The sequence below is a fragment of the Chionomys nivalis genome, chromosome 9, assembly GCF_950005125.1.
Source record: "Chionomys nivalis chromosome 9, mChiNiv1.1, whole genome shotgun sequence".
Taxonomy (NCBI): domain Eukaryota; kingdom Metazoa; phylum Chordata; class Mammalia; order Rodentia; family Cricetidae; genus Chionomys; species Chionomys nivalis.
Window position 1 is genome coordinate 62,309,608 of NC_080094.1, and position 14,965 is coordinate 62,324,572.

The window sequence follows — 14,965 nt, forward strand, 5'->3', positions numbered from 1 at the left end:
GCTTCCCAAACATGAGGTGACAAAGACAACACCAATAGACATGCCAATGTAGACTGTGAAAGCCCATGTGGCCTCAACCCTATATAAAGATCTCCAGGCAATGAAGGAAGGCTGAGAGCAGGAGGAATCATCTTCTCCAGGGAAGAGCACAGCAGTTGGTTATGCAGCACCAAATTGTCAGCTCTGAAAGCATACAAGGAACATTATATAGAGCAGGTGAAATTTTAGGATAATATATGTATACACACATCTATATGCATGTGATAACAATTGATAAATAAAGGACATGAATTTGAAGGAGAGTAGGGAGGGGTATATGGGAGAGAGGAAAGAGGAGGGAGAGATATTAAAATTATATTATCTCAAAAATAAAAAAGTATAAAAACAGGATGCTCTATTGATTGTGTGTTATAATGAAGCATGCATTATTGATTGTAAAATATCAGAAGAGGAACAGGACTATTTCTGTCTTTATATTGACATAATTATTTTACATCCTTATATGTAGAATGTAAAGCCCTCACACATTTTGTACTGTGTAATGACCCATACAGCATATCCATCATTTCAAACATTTATTTTGGCTGTGAAATATCCAGCAAATCACATTTCTCATTCTTGCATGCTATGAGCATGATTTGTAAAGAAGTCCTCTTCTTTTAATCACGTATTATCTTAAATTTTGTCTACCATTCCTAAGCCCTTTCCCTCAGTTGAACTTGTGGGTGTTTTAAAATATGTGCTATTATTTTGTGTGTTAAATGACACACGAGCTATTGTTTGTACAGATACACATATGAAATGTTATTCCTTTCATTTTAATTATTCCCCCCACTTTCCCTATGTTACTAGGTACAAATCTGGTATGTTTTGTTTATATAAACACTGGTAGCCTTCCACAGTAGGTGCATATTACTTCCTGTCCTTCAGATTGCCCAGATTATCTCCAAGTTGTTTCTTCCTGTTGTTGAGAATTTCTTACATTCATGTCAAGTCTTTTGATTAAATATATTCCTCTTGCTCCTCTCCAATTTCTTACCCTCTTTATTCCTTTAGGGCCACTATAAACACGCAAATAATAATACAAACACCAGGAAACTTCCTGACACTCCAGTGCAAACATTCAGGGTAGCTCAGCTTTTAACAATATGTTTTCTCTCAATGTGATGCCTGGCCACTGCCTTACAAGTTCCAGACCATAACAAAGTCGAATTTCTCTCCACTCTGACTCATCCATTCAGGAACATTGTCCACCCAAACGCTTAACTGGACTTAAGAGTTGTTAGGAGTGAGATGGCACTGCCCATTTCTCATCAGCATCTGCTTGAAAGCAACTTTTGACATTCTGGGGCGTTCCATGGATGAACACACACACACACTCACATACACACCACACAAGTAAACACACACATGCAAACACCGATGCATATCCTTCATATGCATGCACATATACATTTGCAAATATATGCACACCTACACATGAATGAACACACACAAACAAGCACATAGCTTCACATACCATATGCATGTACACACTCACATACACACACAAGCTAATGCACATTAATGCACATACAGGCATACACAAAAATGCTTATACACATGTGGTATATTGGTTTATGTGTATATAAAGAACTCTATCACCTGAAAATGAGAGAAAACACATGATATTAATATTTGTCTTTTGTCCTTCTGTGTCTGACATTTTTCTTTAATATGATTATGCCTAGTTGCATCCATTTCCCAGTAAATTACATAATTTAACTTTTCTTTTGTTCACTAAAAATTTTTGATTTCAATTCTTCCCAAAGGAGTACAGATTTAAACAAAATACATTCATCCCGTAAATACTTTAGCAGCAAAACCTTCCCAGCAGAGTCCTTCCTCTACTAGAGCCAAGGATGTACCCTTGAGCAGGAAGGCATGTTCCATCAACCTTGTCAGCTTCAGGATGTTTCTGCTTCTTGCCAAAAGTGACTATGCCTGCTTGCAGGAACCTGAAAACAGACCCATATGGTGACTAATAGCCTTCTTTATCTTCCAAATCCTTTGGTAGCCTCTACGCTTAGCGGGAGAGGACCTTTAGCAAGGAAGACAACTGGAAAGGCTGAACTGTGAAACCCGCCAATGGATTTGGAAGTGCATGTTGCTTTCAGCCAGCAATATTTTAATTGTTTTCATAAAGTAAACCTACATAAGAGGTCATTTCCCTACTCTCTCCTGTAGTCTGAAATACCAGTCTTGTCAGGTGAGTCCATGACAGGAGACTGCCCAGCAGGCATTATTTGGACCCTGTTAATTCCAGCTGCTCTCTGAACGACAGAAGGCTCTCCTGAAGTCAGAGACATGGCTAGACCATAAAGATGTACATGTACACATAATCAGGTGGCTAACCTTGGCTTCCATTGAAGTCTTGGTTTTCTGGGCCTTTTCCTCTACCAGTCACTGTCCTCTGACCCTTGACTGCTTCTCCATCTGCTTCCTCGACACCTGCTGAGATGGAGAAGCAGGATCTCAACTCTCAAGTGTCCAGAAGGCAGTCAGGAATATATATATGTATCTATAATCACAGTCACCAAACACTTGCACTGCTGTGCTTCAATTCTCTCTGTGAGATGCATATCTTACAATAGTGCATAATATGTGGTCAACAGTGGGGATGGCTGGGGTCAAATCATGTTGACTGGAGAGAAAAGAATGGAACAATGTGAGATTGGTATGGACAGAAGGCCATGCTGACTTAGGCTAAATGCACCTCCCAAATTGCTATGCAAATAAAGAGCAGATACCAAAAGCTGACTCTTTCCTCGCCACCCATTACTTAAAAATAGGACAGACACATGCCTTGTCTCCCAGTCCATCCTAAAGAATCCCTTTGGATATTCTTCACTGAGTGCTTTAGTTACCCCACCCAGTCCACTTTTGGCAGTGGGTTGGAAGGATCAGAAAGCGTTCCACATTAGAAACCACTGCAGTGTGTTGGTTTTGTGTTTTCCTGACACATGGTTCATCCAAAGCAGTTTTCCTTCTATCTGTATGAGGAGAGAGGCTCATCTGCTGAGTAAATAGCACTGCTCATCCCCCAGTCTTCTGTTCTCATGGAGTCTGTGAGATCATCTTCTTCAGAGTCATCCTCCTCTTCCTTCTGTGCTGAGGAACTCAAAGTGGGCCCCTGGCAGGTCTTCAGGTGGCGAGTGAGATGGTACTTGGTTAGATAACCCTGTGGACATTTCTCACAGGTACAGCCTCGTTTTCCTTTGTGAGAATTAAGATGCTTCTTCAAGGGGTTTGTTCTCAAGAACAGTTTATCACACTTTGGACACTTGATCTGGCGTTCTTGTGTGTGGATGAGCACACGCTGCTTGAGGTCCTGCCTCTGCACAAACAGCTTGTCACAGTAATTACACTTGAAATTCTCACCCGTGTGCATGACCATGTGTAACTCTAGGTGAACCTTCTGGGTCAAGGACTTGTCACACAAAGTATACCTGTAATCCTTATGACCTGTATGTGTTTTGAGATATGTTCGTAGGTTGCTTGGATCCTTAAAAGCCTTGCTACAAAAATCACACTTGTGGCCCATATAACTCATAAAGTGAACGTGGAGTTTGGAAGGAGAGCTAAAAGCCTGGGGGCACATGGGACACTTCTACTTCCTTTCCTTGCTGTGACTTTGCCTGTGGCTGATGCTGTGGCCCTGGCCAGGGAGATGACTATGGCTATGGTCAGATGAGCTTTGAACTCTGAATAGGAATTGCACTCCTTGCCACAGTTACAGAGGTGCACATCTGGGTGTTCAGGAACACAATCTGTTGAGCACAATCCCGGCTGTAATAGAAAAGCAGTTCATTTTCAGGAGGGATGTCTTGTGAGGCAAAGAAATAGATTTTTCTGTCATAGGGATAAGCCACCAAATTCTTTTCTTCACGGTTCCTGGCTTTGCCCACAAACATCATCCAGTTACACTCATTTGCATCAGTTGTAATGATGCAGAATTCTAGGACACCATTGTGGTATATCTTCCAGACGTGATTAAATGCCTTGTCTTTCCACTCTGCTGCTTCCATGGAGTGACTCTGCTGACCAATTAGAATCCCGAAGAAAGTCCACACAGGAATGATTTCTGCAGTCCATATACGTACTTCTGTCCCCACAGTGGATGTGCGGAGAACAAGTTGCTTTGGGAGGGACAGCCTTGTTCTGCTCTCTACTGGTGTGTTAGGAACAAAAGTCACTGGTCCGTGATCAGGGCAGTCTGAGGGGTAGGCTCAGTCACCGAGAGTGCACCAAACTGTAAACAAGATTGCCGTGTTTTCTTTGTTTGAATTGGAGTCTTCCATTTGCAGCGAAGGTGGCACAAAAGCCAAGCTGTCTGAGGATACATCTACATGACCTGTCCCCATAGCAAGCTCCTGCGTGATGGAAGAGACAAGCACAGGCTCTAGGCTAAGACCAACTTCATGGAGAGAAACAGATCCTAGAGAGGCGAGGTTGTGTCCATGTTTACAGAGTTGGTGCTGGTGACTCATGGTGTGGATGGTGTCACTGAGGGCGCTGTCAGACATCCCAATTTACAATGTGGTCTGTTTCCATGACCACAGGAAGCTCCAGACCACTCCCATGGATGGGTATTGCACTACCATGTCCTACTGTGTCTGCTGTCAGGTTGTTGCTCACAGAATTCACAGAGTTCATGACTTCTGGAGCCATTGGGGATTTATGAATGATCTCCTGCAACACCATCCACTGTAAGCTCCTCTGCCATTCCATCTGTCGAGACTGGGCTGTTAACCCTAGAAACATTCTCTATAGTGATTATTGTGTCCAATGTCACTTCATGGTCATCATTAGGATGAAGACTTTGGGCACCATGTATGTTCACAGAGCGAGAGAGTCTATTGAAACAGCACCTAATTCTAATTCAACATTTCCATTGACCTGATAGGGATCTAGTGCTGAAGGGCTGTTGGTGATAGGATAATGCTGTATTACCATCAGCATTTATAGAGTTGGGGTGGATGTACTGAGGAGATGGTCTGTCAGCCATGTAAGATAAAATGCCAGGTAGAATAGTTCTGAAGTAACTGCTCTGCAGGTGAGGGTAAGGCGGTGGAGGTAGGGTATAGTTTCTTTCAGGTAACCCACACATCACCCCTCGATCTCCAATGCCCATGGGGGAACATCAGAGACAAGACAGAAGGCAGAGAGCTCAGGGAGGGACCCAGGTTTGGAATTGCCACTGGGAGACCTGGAGCAGGGATGGCGACAGTGAGAGGGAGAGGCAGTAAAATCCCGGTGACTTCCTGAGACTGGCAGGGCATTACTCACAGAGGATGAAGACAGTTGTTCCATCCCCACTGTGCTCAAATTCACATCATTCATCCTGCGCGGGCAGGGCAGTGCAGGTGACGGGAGGGAGTCAGACTGGAGAGCGCCGGGGCCGGTGTCACGTGCTATCATATCCCGCTGGTGACCGCGCCTCTCCTTACCGCCCAATGTCTCCGAGGGCGGGTGGCACTGCTCCATGCCGAGGGCCTGGCATGCTGGGCCGCACCCGGGCTATTTCTCCGGAATCGCTGGCTGCTGGACTGGCCGGACTGGCCGCCCTGAGGCCCGTGCTGGGGAGCACCTGCTCACTCGTCCGGCTGTTCATCCATCTGGAGCTCGGCCCTGGGCGCCTTTGTTTGCTCGGAACTCCGCCAATTTAACTTTTCTTTATAGCTAAATAAATCTCCACTCTGAATATATATAACAAATTTCCTTTTAAAATCCCTTTATCTGTTGGCTGACTCCAAGATTGAATTATGTAACTCCGAAATTCTGTAATTCTCTCATTATCACCATCGTCCTCATATAGACAATTTCTTACACTATATCACGAACTGTGATTGTATTCACCCCTTGTTACCTCCATAGTTCTCATACATTTTCCTCTCCCGTTAGTCTCTTTCCTTCCCACCAGGCTCTCTTGTATTTTGTGACAGGAATTTGAGTAGAGAATAATATGTAAAACTAAAATTAAAAAAATACAGCAAAGTAACAATACTACTAAATGTACAGTAAATAGCAATAAAAAGGGATTCACTAAGACAAAAACAGAAACATAAAAATGATAAGAAAGAAACCAGTAGCAAGGCATGGCTTTAATCCCAGAACTCAGGAGGCAAAGGCAGGAGATTCTCTGTGAGTTAGAGGCAAGGCAGGTCTACATAATGTGTTCCAGTACAGACAGAGCCACATAGGGAGACACTGTCTCAAAAATCCAAAAGCCAACCAACCAGTCAACCAACCAGTCAACCAACTAATCAACCAACCAGTCAACCAACCAAAAGATAAGAATGAGGATGAAGGGTTGGAGTAGTTTCTTTCTTGGCTCACAGAAATTGAATACTGCTAGTTATAAAACACACAGAGACATATTTGCATACATGCACATACTTACATACATGCATGCATACACACAGGCACACACACCTGCATACAAGTACATACACACAGACACACATAAATTCTTATATATACATGCAAATATGTCTGTATATGTGTGTGCATATATACATATATACATACACACATACACACACACATATATATACATAGACACTGATACATAGTCACATACATGCAACTAGACATACATAAGCAGGTACACACATGCATACATATATGCATGTACACACATATGCACACACATATATAGACATATTTGCATATATATGCACACATTCACACAGAGATACTTGCACACATGCACCCACATGGATGCTTATACACATGTATATCGATTTATGTGTATATAAAGAACTCTATCACTTGAAAATGAGAGCAAAAACATGATATATGTCTTTTGTCCTTCTGTCTTTTTTGTTTAATATCATGATGACCAGTTACATCTATTTCCCACTAAATTGCCTAATTTTATTTTCCTTTATGGCTAAATAAAAGTCCACTCTCTATATGTACAAGTTTTCAAATAACTTTTTTATTTTCTGTTAACAGACACCATGGCTCAGCTCTGTAACTTAGTGTCTTAGTTTGGGTTCTGTTGCTGTGATAAAACGTTGAACAAAAGCAGCTTGGAGGAGGAAAGACTTTCTTTGGCTTACAGGTTCATCATAGAGGAAAGCCACGGCAGGAACTCAAGGCAAGCAGCTGGAGGCAGGAACTGTAGCAGAGACCATGGAGAAATGCTGCTTCCTAGCTTGCTCTCCACAGCTTCCTCAGCTTGCTTCCTTTTATAAGTGTGGATCACCTGCCAAGGGAAGACCTGCCTGCAGTGGTCTGGACCTTCCCACCTCAATCACTAATCAAGAAAAAAGCTTCACAGGTATGTACACAGGCCAGTCTGATGGAGATAATTCCTCAACTAGGGTTCTGCCTTCCCAGGTGATGCTGACTTGTGTCAAGTTGACAACTAATCAGCACACGAAACTATTGTGAACAAACAGTATTGCAGTATGTATGATGGAAAGGCATCTTGATGGAGCTTTGTCCTATAGTCTTTGGAGTGCTTATACTCAGAAGCGACATACTTGGTTCATAGGGTAGTTCCATTTCTAGCGTTCTGAGGAGCTGCCATAGTTCCTAGAACAATTTATACACCTCTTTATCAGCATTTTTTGCTTGTTTTCCTAATGATAGCCATTATGACTGGGGAGGGATGGAATCTGAATGCAGTTTTAATTTGTATTTCCCCAATATCTAAGGATGTTGAACTTTTAAAGAGCATTTAATGGCCATTTATTTGTACTTGATCTTCTAAGAACTGTGTGTTATTTGTCCCACTTATTGATTGGGTTGCTTAGTTTAGTGGGGTCTGTATATATTTTGGACATTACTTCTTCGTAAAATGTATGGCTATTGGCTAACTTCTCATGGGGATGTTGCTCATCTTCCTCCATTTCCTTTTTTGACATCCTCTAACTTCTTTGTTCTGAAGTTCTTTCTCTCTCTCTCTTTGGAATAGCATCTACTTTTTCTTTTCTTTTTTAACTTTGTCCTCTGTTAGATCACATGGAGTCTGCTTCTAGCCAGTTATACTAATCAAAAATTCTCATGGTTGTGTATTTTTATGCATCATGAGACATTGACCCTCTGACCCAGTACAATTAAGAAAATGATCGATCCAAATGACTGAGTAAATTTCCACTTTAGAAATTACACCACAGAGAAAAAAGGCAAATTTCTTTCTATGATTCTTGATCTACATTTGAGGTCTTTAATTTATTCATGTATATATAGTGTTGTATGTTAAAGCTTCATGACAAAACATTGAAATGTCCACTAACATGTAATTAGCTTAAAGGCCCCAGGTAAAACAGGAACATGAGGATCTTGGTAAGATATTTTCCGGCCAAGATAATTCAGTGAACTCTGTGAGACTTGTAAGTCAACTGATAGGCTTGAAACACAAATGTAAATTCTAAAGGCATAACTAGAGTAATAAAAGAAAGGGAGGCCTAAGTTCTATTTGGATAGAGGTTTACATTAATAGTGAGAGAATGAGCCAAGAGTACAAATAGACACCATGTATACATTTTCCCTCAATATCCAATCAAATTGGGATGAAGTTGAAATTAACCTTGCTTGTACTCAAAGTATCCAAATGACAATATCTAGAAATTATAATTCATTATCAAGTTTATAGACATGTTGGAAAGAGGTTGATGATCTAAATAGGAAGAAAGAATGCAGATGACATGTAATATCTAAGAACTCACCTCTCCCCTTTGAGGTTGTTAGGTCAAATTCTATTTGTGTGATCAGCATCAATATGACATCATATGGCTGTTATGAACTCAAATATTATCCAATACGTAGTTTTTTTCCCTTAGTGTTTCTTGCAAAATCCAGAACCCAAGTCTACGTACGATGGAAAAAATTAGAGAAACTCAAGTATTTCAATAAAGTTTGAAATGTCCAAATGTTTTAAACATTCACAGCTATGGAAAGAGCCAGATTAAATACTGTCATGTGAAACTCAGATGACATGCTAAGTATGGAAGAGTGTCTAGAATTGAACATGGACTAAAAATAGATATAAATGAAAAAAAAACCCAAGATGAGTGAAATCTGAATATGCTGTGGAGTTTAGGATAATGTTGATGTCTCAGTGACTGGAAAGTATGAATAATGCTAATGTCAGGGGATCTAAGTTTAGTTTGGGTAAAAGGTCACAAGGAGACTCTGTGCCAACTTTGAGTGCTGATGAATCTGAAACAATTTCCAAAGAAGGCTTAAAAACAGAATGAGCAAAGGAAGAAACATCTAGCTGAATATCAGTAAAGACCAAGTAAAAAGCCAGCATGAACGTTTGTTGAAATTCGGTATTCAATTAACATGAAAAACACTAGGAGAATAATACACATGGTCATGTCAATGAAAAAACAGTTGGAAAGCCCACCAGACAACTAAGGGAATATAATCTCGAATGACAAATGCCAGGAAAGGACCAGCAATCTGTCAAAATAGATTTAATTTTTCTGAGTAATTGCACCCTTTGCAGAATCTTCCTACTTGAAGGAGCTTTCTTTCTTTTTTCTTTTTTTTCCTGTGATAACAACAGGTGAAGGATCTGTCTGCTTTCCTTTCTTGGCAGTTCCTCCTTGTAGACTCTATCAGGTGGTTCTCAACCTTCCTAATGGTCTGGCCCTTTAATATACTTCCTTATGTTGTTGTGACTTACAACCATAGAATTATTTCATTACTACGTCATAACGGTAATTTTGCTACTGTTAGGAATTGTAATGGAAATATCTGATGTGCGACCTCTGTAGTGTTTGTGATTCACAGTTTGAGAGTCTCTGTTCTATTACGACTGTGTGTCACCTCAGTTTTCTTTTTCTTTTTTTGGATTTTTCGAGACAGGGTTTCTCCGTAGCTTTTGGTTCCTGTCCTGGAACTACCTCTTGTAGACCAGGCTGGCCTTGAACTCACAGAGATTCGCCTGCCTCTGCCTCCCGAGTGCTGGGATTAAAGGCGTGTGCCACCACCGCCAGGCACACCTCAGTTTTCTTAATTCCATCCCAAAGGAGTAGTCAAATCTTCCTCATAGACATGTACTACACATGGTACCTTCTACTCAGGGTTGTGTCCTGCCCTGTAGCTCTTTCTTTAAACTGGCACACTGGCATCACCGGACTGCCCAATCCACCTGTCCTTCTTCCAAACTTCTTTCTGTAGCTTTGGAGCCTGTCCTGGAACTAGCTCTCTTAGACCAGGCTGACCTCGAACTCTCAGAGATCTGCTTGCCTTTGCCTCCCGAGTACTAGGATTAAAGACGTGCCAATACCGCCCAGCTTTCTTCCAAGCTTTTAATCATTCTGCTGATTTACTTTAAATTTTAATAATTCTGATATTTTCTCTTTATTTATTTTGCTATCTCTATGCATTCTGTTTTCAGCCTTTCTAAAAATGCTACTTCTGTGATCATAGATTTATTTCTCTTTCAAATAACTTGCTCAACACTTGTTAAAAACAAAAACATCATAAATGTTTTTGGATTTTATTAGAGACATAATTGGTTTTTATTTGTGATTCTAGAATTGGGTAGCACCTCACTTTGAAGTTGAATGAATGATCTGTTGATCTAAATGGAGAACGTTAGCTTCATGAGGAGAAAAATCCTGAATAAAATATGACTCAAAGGAAAAGGCAAATTTGGAAAGAGGATGCTTTTCATTTCATTTGCTCCATATTTTTCCTTTCCGTCTCCTTGCTTTTGTTTGGTTTTTTCTTAAACTCAACTGTTTAGAAATGGAGTTTGGAGATGAAAGCCTCCTTTAGCACTGAGCCTTCTCTGGTCTGGTCTGTACCACTGGAAACTCATCTGAAGCAATGGCTTCTCATGAAAGCCATTCAGTGGAGTTTTATATCGAGTCAACAGTTCTTTATATTAAAGTTTGTCTTTTCAAAACAAATGATGCAGTTTCAATCTTACTGGTCTTTGAGGAAGCAGATTAGTAAGTAAATGATCGATAAACTAGAGGTTGAAAAGGTAGAAAATAAACTATCAGAATAGTAAGAAAAATCAGTTGTAGTAGACACTACAAGTAACAATTAAATTTGAAAATAATCTCAAGATTGGAAAGATAAATAGGTAAAAATCACATACTGATTTTTACAAGTTTATCATTATTGCATTCATCATTATACCCATGCAGCATCTTTGGTGACGATAGACATGCACAAACTTTAGCTTTTTAGTATGTATATCTTTATTAAGAAAGTTTTATTTTACGTGTATGAATGAATTGTTTGCAAGTATGAATGTATACTAATGTATGTTGGTCTCTATCATAGGCCAGAAGAGGCGATTTGATTTATTTATCCTGGAATTACAGATAGTTGTGAGCCTCCATGTGGGTTCTGGGAACCAAATCTTGGTCCTATGTAAAAACACTGACTGATCTAAACTATTGAGTAATCTCTCTAGTCCATCATGTCTCTTACAGAAACTATTTATTACGTGGTATTTCACTTTAGGGGAAAGCAAGTGAAGGCATATCAAATTTTGGTACACGAAACATTCTGGATAAATACAACACAGTCAATGCAGCAATATCCATCTGAAATTCTAGTATAATTTGTGTGCTTTATATTAAGAAATTTTATTGTAATTAATAAACTGACTGCATAGCCTTCTTATTGCCGCCTTCATCTCTTTATTCCTAAGTGTATAGATCACTGGGTTTAGAAAAGGAGTAATAACTGCATCAAAGAGCGCAAGAAATTTATCCAGATGTGATGTTGGAAATGGCCACATGTAGAAGAAGATTAATGGTCCAAAGAACAAAATGACCACCATGACATGAGCTGACAGAGTGGAGAGGGCCTTAGATAAACTACCCAAAGATTTCTTTTGAACAGTCATCAAAATAAATATGTAAGAGATGATCAGAATTAAAAAGGAGGCCACAGAAATGAACCCACTATTGGCAGTGACCATGAACCCCAAGGTGTACGTGTCCATACAAGCCAGTTTAATAAACCGAGGGAGGTCACAGAAAAAGCTGTCTAGTTCATTAGGGCCACAGAAGGGTAAGTCCATGACAAAAATCAACTGAGTCACTGAGTGGATAAAGCCAGTAATCCAAGAAGCAACTAAAACCAAAATGCACTTTTGTGGACTCATGATAGTCAAGTAGTGCAGAGGTTTACATATGGCAACATATCGGTCAAAAGCCATGGCTATGAGCAGCACCATCTCCGTGCCTCCAACTGCATGGATTAGGAAGATCTGAGTGATACAGCCCCCAAAAGAGATGGTTTTGTGCCTTCTGAAAAGGTCGTAAATCATTTTTGGTGCTGTGGAGGAGCTAAATATCAAGTCGAGAAAGGAAAGATTGGCTAAGAGGAAGTACATAGGGGACTGTAAATGGGGGTCTGAAGTCACTGTTAGCACAATGAGAAAATTCCCCAACAGGCTTGCCACATAGAACATGCAGGAAAAGAGGAAGAGGAAGAGCTGGGTTGTCCATGAGTTGGAGAGTCCCAGGAAGACAAACTCAGATACTACAGAGCCGTTTGCTTCACTCATTGCTTCTGTTGGCTGTGACAACCCTCATGTCATCTGAAACAGGAGAGTGATGAGAGACTCCGGTTTAGGACAAGCAATGCTCAACTGACAAAGTCACATCAAAGACTAACATGCCTTTGGAGATATTTTAAGTAAAATAGCAATTTTTTATCTACTGAAGAATTCTGAGAGCAGGAGAAATAGTCTACTCCATGGAAGAAGTCCCCAGTTGTTGACCAAGTACCAAGTGGCCCTGAAATCATGTACATACAATACATACAAGTAACATTATATTGACTGAGCAGATTGTACTTATGTATTTATGAACATATATATATTTATGTAGAAACAATGAAAGAAAGAGAAGTCGTGAGCTTGAAACAAAGCAAGGGGGAAATACATGGAATTAGAGGGAGGAAAGTGAAGTAATTATAATTTCAAAATATAAAAAAGTCATGCTTCTTCCAGGTCAAATAAATGCAATTAATATTCCTCACATAGATCGTTGTTAAAATATGCTAAAATAATTAACTCTTTCACTTTGATAACATATTCGTTATATTTTAAAAATATAATTTTCTAGACATATCTTTGAGATGACTCTGAACTAAAGGTTTTTGGAATATTAAATGTGAAGAAATTGTTAAGTGATGGTAGTATTCATGATTTGGATATTCCTTAATATATATTAATATTAAATATATGATTACATTAAATGCCCATATACATATTTCAGAACTAGAGATAAACATTTCTCTTATCTCTATATTGAGATGACAAGGTGACAAAATGGGGCAGAGGATGCAGGTTTATGGCACTCACTGTGTGACTTGGAGAAATTAAAAAAGCCATGGATACTCTGGAGCAGATTCTGACTGATGCTCAGTGGAGGAAAAAAAATGACAAACATCAAGTGAAAGAGGAAACCAGAATGAGGGCAGTGTGTCATGATCCTCCACACAGAAATGAGAGTGAATATGACAGAGGATCTGGTAAGAACCTGTGTCCTCGTAGGTAAAGATTCTAAGTTTATTCACAATTAAATTAAATGCATGTCAAAATATCAGTATAACAGCCTTTTCTTAATAATTAGACAGAAGTTTAAATATTTGACAAAATTCAAGGTTTGGTGGTGGGTAGAGAAGCAAGCGTTCTCACATATGATTGCAGAAAAATCAAGTGGTTAGGTTTCAAACACCTTCTAAGTTTTTACTTTGGTGTTTGCTTTGGTTAAGCACTTCAGTCTCTATGACTGAATATTATTAAGTATATTCATATGTATTTCATGTAACTATGTATTTCAGGTAGACAATGAAATAACATTTTTTTGTTATTTTGGCTAAAGCATTGTTTTCAAGCTCAATGTCTTGAAAATGTCTTCAGTTTAAGTAGAGGCAGAACATTGACTAGCTGGACAGTCCACAAACAATGCCCGTACCTGCTTATCTGAGTTTTACAAACTAGAGTAACTTATTTACTTTTAAACCATTGCTAACTTGAAAGTCTAAAAATTACATTATTCTAAGAAGAGTTATTTACCTAAGTCCTGTGTCACATTAAATTTAATTAAAAAAACTGGAAATCAGGTGTGGACAATGTTGATGGACCGTCGAGCTGGTTAATTCTCTGCGTCTATTTAAATCTCAGTTCCCCAGGTGTGAAACTTGCTATGTGTTTCTCAGAATGACTATGCTTTAAAGGAGGGGACAGCTGGGACTGAAGCTGTTGTTAGGACAGGGGTCGCTCTTCTCAAATTGACAATGGACACCATTGAGAGGTCAACATCCAGAAACTCACTGAATGTAGAGAGTTTGAGCTCGTGCCTGTATGGAGCCTTCACTCGTATGTTGTAGTCTCTGGTGAGGGAAGGTACTCTGGAGGCTACTGAAAGAGAAACACGGACACCAAACCAGCCACAAAATTCTCAACCTAAAATCTGTCCTGCTTGCTAGGTGTGCCGGGGCCATGGTGGCACAGAACTTGTGACAATAGCCAACCAATGTCTGATGTCAGTGACATGAGAGGGAGTCCATGCCTTATATTGTGTGGGATGGTTAAGAACCAGAGACTGGATAGCCTAGAGACCTAGGGCGGAACCAAAATGAATGGTGAAAAAAAATCATTAAAATGATTACTAATAATATTCTTCTATATTCATAGATTGATGCCTTGTTCAGTCATAATCAGAGAGGCTTCCTCTGGTAGATGAGAGTAGGTGCTCAACCACAGCAGACATAATGCAGGAGGAAGTGTCCAAGTTGAGGGCCTCCATCCGGTCCTTCCCCTCTGCACTTGGGGAAGGGAAGAAAGATTGTAGGAATCAGAGAGGTTCGAGGACGCAAGGAGAGCATGACTCACTGAATCAACTAAGTGGGTGTACATGGCCTCAGAGAGACTGAAGTGGGAAGTATGGGGTTTGCACGGCTCCTCACCAGGTTCTCTCCGTGT

At 40.0% G+C, this 14,965-nt stretch overlaps 1 protein-coding gene and 1 pseudogene across 1 annotated transcript; both read right to left on the bottom strand.

Annotated features, from left to right (window-relative positions):
• Positions 1 to 3,028: 3,028 nt before the first annotated feature.
• Positions 3,029 to 5,382, bottom strand: LOC130881972 (PR domain zinc finger protein 4-like; annotated as a pseudogene).
• A 6,217-nt stretch (positions 5,383 to 11,599) lies between these two features.
• LOC130881485 (olfactory receptor 4F6-like) lies at positions 11,600 to 12,541 on the bottom strand. The gene has a single exon (XM_057781086.1). It carries the CDS (start codon positions 12,536 to 12,538, stop codon positions 11,600 to 11,602), a length of 939 nt encoding a protein of 312 aa, XP_057637069.1. The 5' UTR covers positions 12,539 to 12,541.
• Positions 12,542 to 14,965: the final 2,424 nt, after the last annotated feature.

Excerpts from the sequence above, each read along its gene's own strand:
- LOC130881485 (XM_057781086.1), bottom strand. The coding sequence starts at position 12,538 with ATGAGTGAAGCAAACGGCTCTGTAGTATCTGAGTTTGTCTTCCTGGGA.